The following is a 1,490-nucleotide window of genomic DNA, read 5'->3' as shown; positions in this document are numbered from 1 at the left end:
CGCGCGCAGAGATGAGCCGAGATGGTAATTAGATTAGGTATGCATGGAGTAACGTGATTAAGTAAAATATGTCGAAACAAATTTTGTAGCATAATAATAGTCGAGAAACGTTATTAGTTACAAGCGACATGTCTTGTATGGAACCATGGCAAATAATAGAATGCCACTACTGACCGTTTACTTGGTGTACGGCGACGATCAGGCCGCAAAGACCCAATACTTTAGCAAAAATCAGAATCAAGATCATGCCGACGAAGAGACGAGGCTGTGCTGAACAATACCTCTCACCCCGGGATCGCCCACAATGCCAATAGCAAATCACTGTCGCTGAACTTGACGGCAACGCAAAGTGCGCCAGGATGGACACGACGTCGTTGAGCGCATTCATACGCTCCACCTCCTTCTGCTCGATCTTCTTTATCTTGCGCAGTTTTGTGCCTGAAAAACAATTGTCTTGGATAAAACAATGTTACACACTTTTCACTAACATAGAGTTATTCAAAATATCAAAGATTTTGTAAAATCCAAAAGTACTTCATTCCTTCTTAATTAATTAACAAATTAACTAACATAATTAAAAATCATAAAATATAGATATAAATGTACCTTCGCGAATCGTTTTGAGCAAGTTGTTTCACGGATCGACCAATGGAATATTTCAGATTGACGGATTTCTTTAGCTGACCATTCACAATGCTTTTCAGAGACCTAAACTTTGGCAGATTGATTGCAATCATCTTCGCGATATCGCTGTTTGTCAAAAATAACGGCGCCGTGAATCCGTTGGTGACCGATGAAAGAGACAGCGATGGTAGAAGTGGCGGGATGTTGCACGAAAATGAGATGAATCTTGACAGGGTGAGACCAGAGATGAGCGGAAATAGTGGAAAATCCTGCAATGCTAGATCTGTCTCGTCCGCTCCCAGTTGGCCTAAATGATTCGACGATGTTGGTGTCAAACGTTGGCTTAATAGAGGACTATCCAACCGACTTCCGCTCCTGTTCAGCAAGTGTGGAGATATAAAACCTGAAAACATCGTGCAAAATAAATTATTATTACTCTTGTTACCTTTTTAAGAAACTCACTCAAATACGATTACTATAAGTGATAATAATTAACATAACTAACATACCATTCATGGAGAGAGGAGACATGATTTCTCCTGGTAGTGGTGGCGGTGGTAGAATGTCCCTGCCGATGCTCATGAATCTTCCCCTGATAAGAGTGTTGTTAACAAACGCCATCGTGGGCATAAAATTGTTGAAAGCGTTACTCGACGAAGCCGGTGACAATTGTGACGGTCGCAACCTACCACCCCGACTTGAGGTGCATTGATCGCCGAGACTTGGATATGCCTCGCTGCCGGACGGCTCTTGACTCGAAACGTAATGTGAACCGTATAGATTATCATTGTAGTCCTGAATCATGTAGTAATTTGTTTCCCTGCAACGAGAGAAAATCATTGATTATATAAAAAAGTATAAAGCTT

General features: G+C 41.4%; 1 protein-coding gene across 1 annotated transcript; it reads right to left on the bottom strand.

Moving 5' to 3' along the window:
* Positions 1-284: 284 nt before the first annotated feature.
* On the bottom strand, positions 285-1,444 carry LOC112466589 (the record flags this gene model as incomplete). Its single annotated transcript, XM_025034759.1, has 3 exons — positions 285-438; positions 607-1,027; positions 1,134-1,444. Coding segments are annotated over 3 exons (886 nt in total), but the record flags the coding sequence as incomplete, so codon positions are not given.
* Between the last annotated feature and the right edge of the window lie 46 nt (positions 1,445-1,490).

Source organism: Temnothorax curvispinosus, unplaced genomic scaffold, assembly GCF_003070985.1.
Source record: "Temnothorax curvispinosus isolate PA1 unplaced genomic scaffold, ASM307098v1 QBEX01016404.1, whole genome shotgun sequence".
Lineage (NCBI taxonomy): Eukaryota > Metazoa > Arthropoda > Insecta > Hymenoptera > Formicidae > Temnothorax > Temnothorax curvispinosus.
This window is presented reverse-complemented; position numbering and strand designations above follow the sequence as displayed.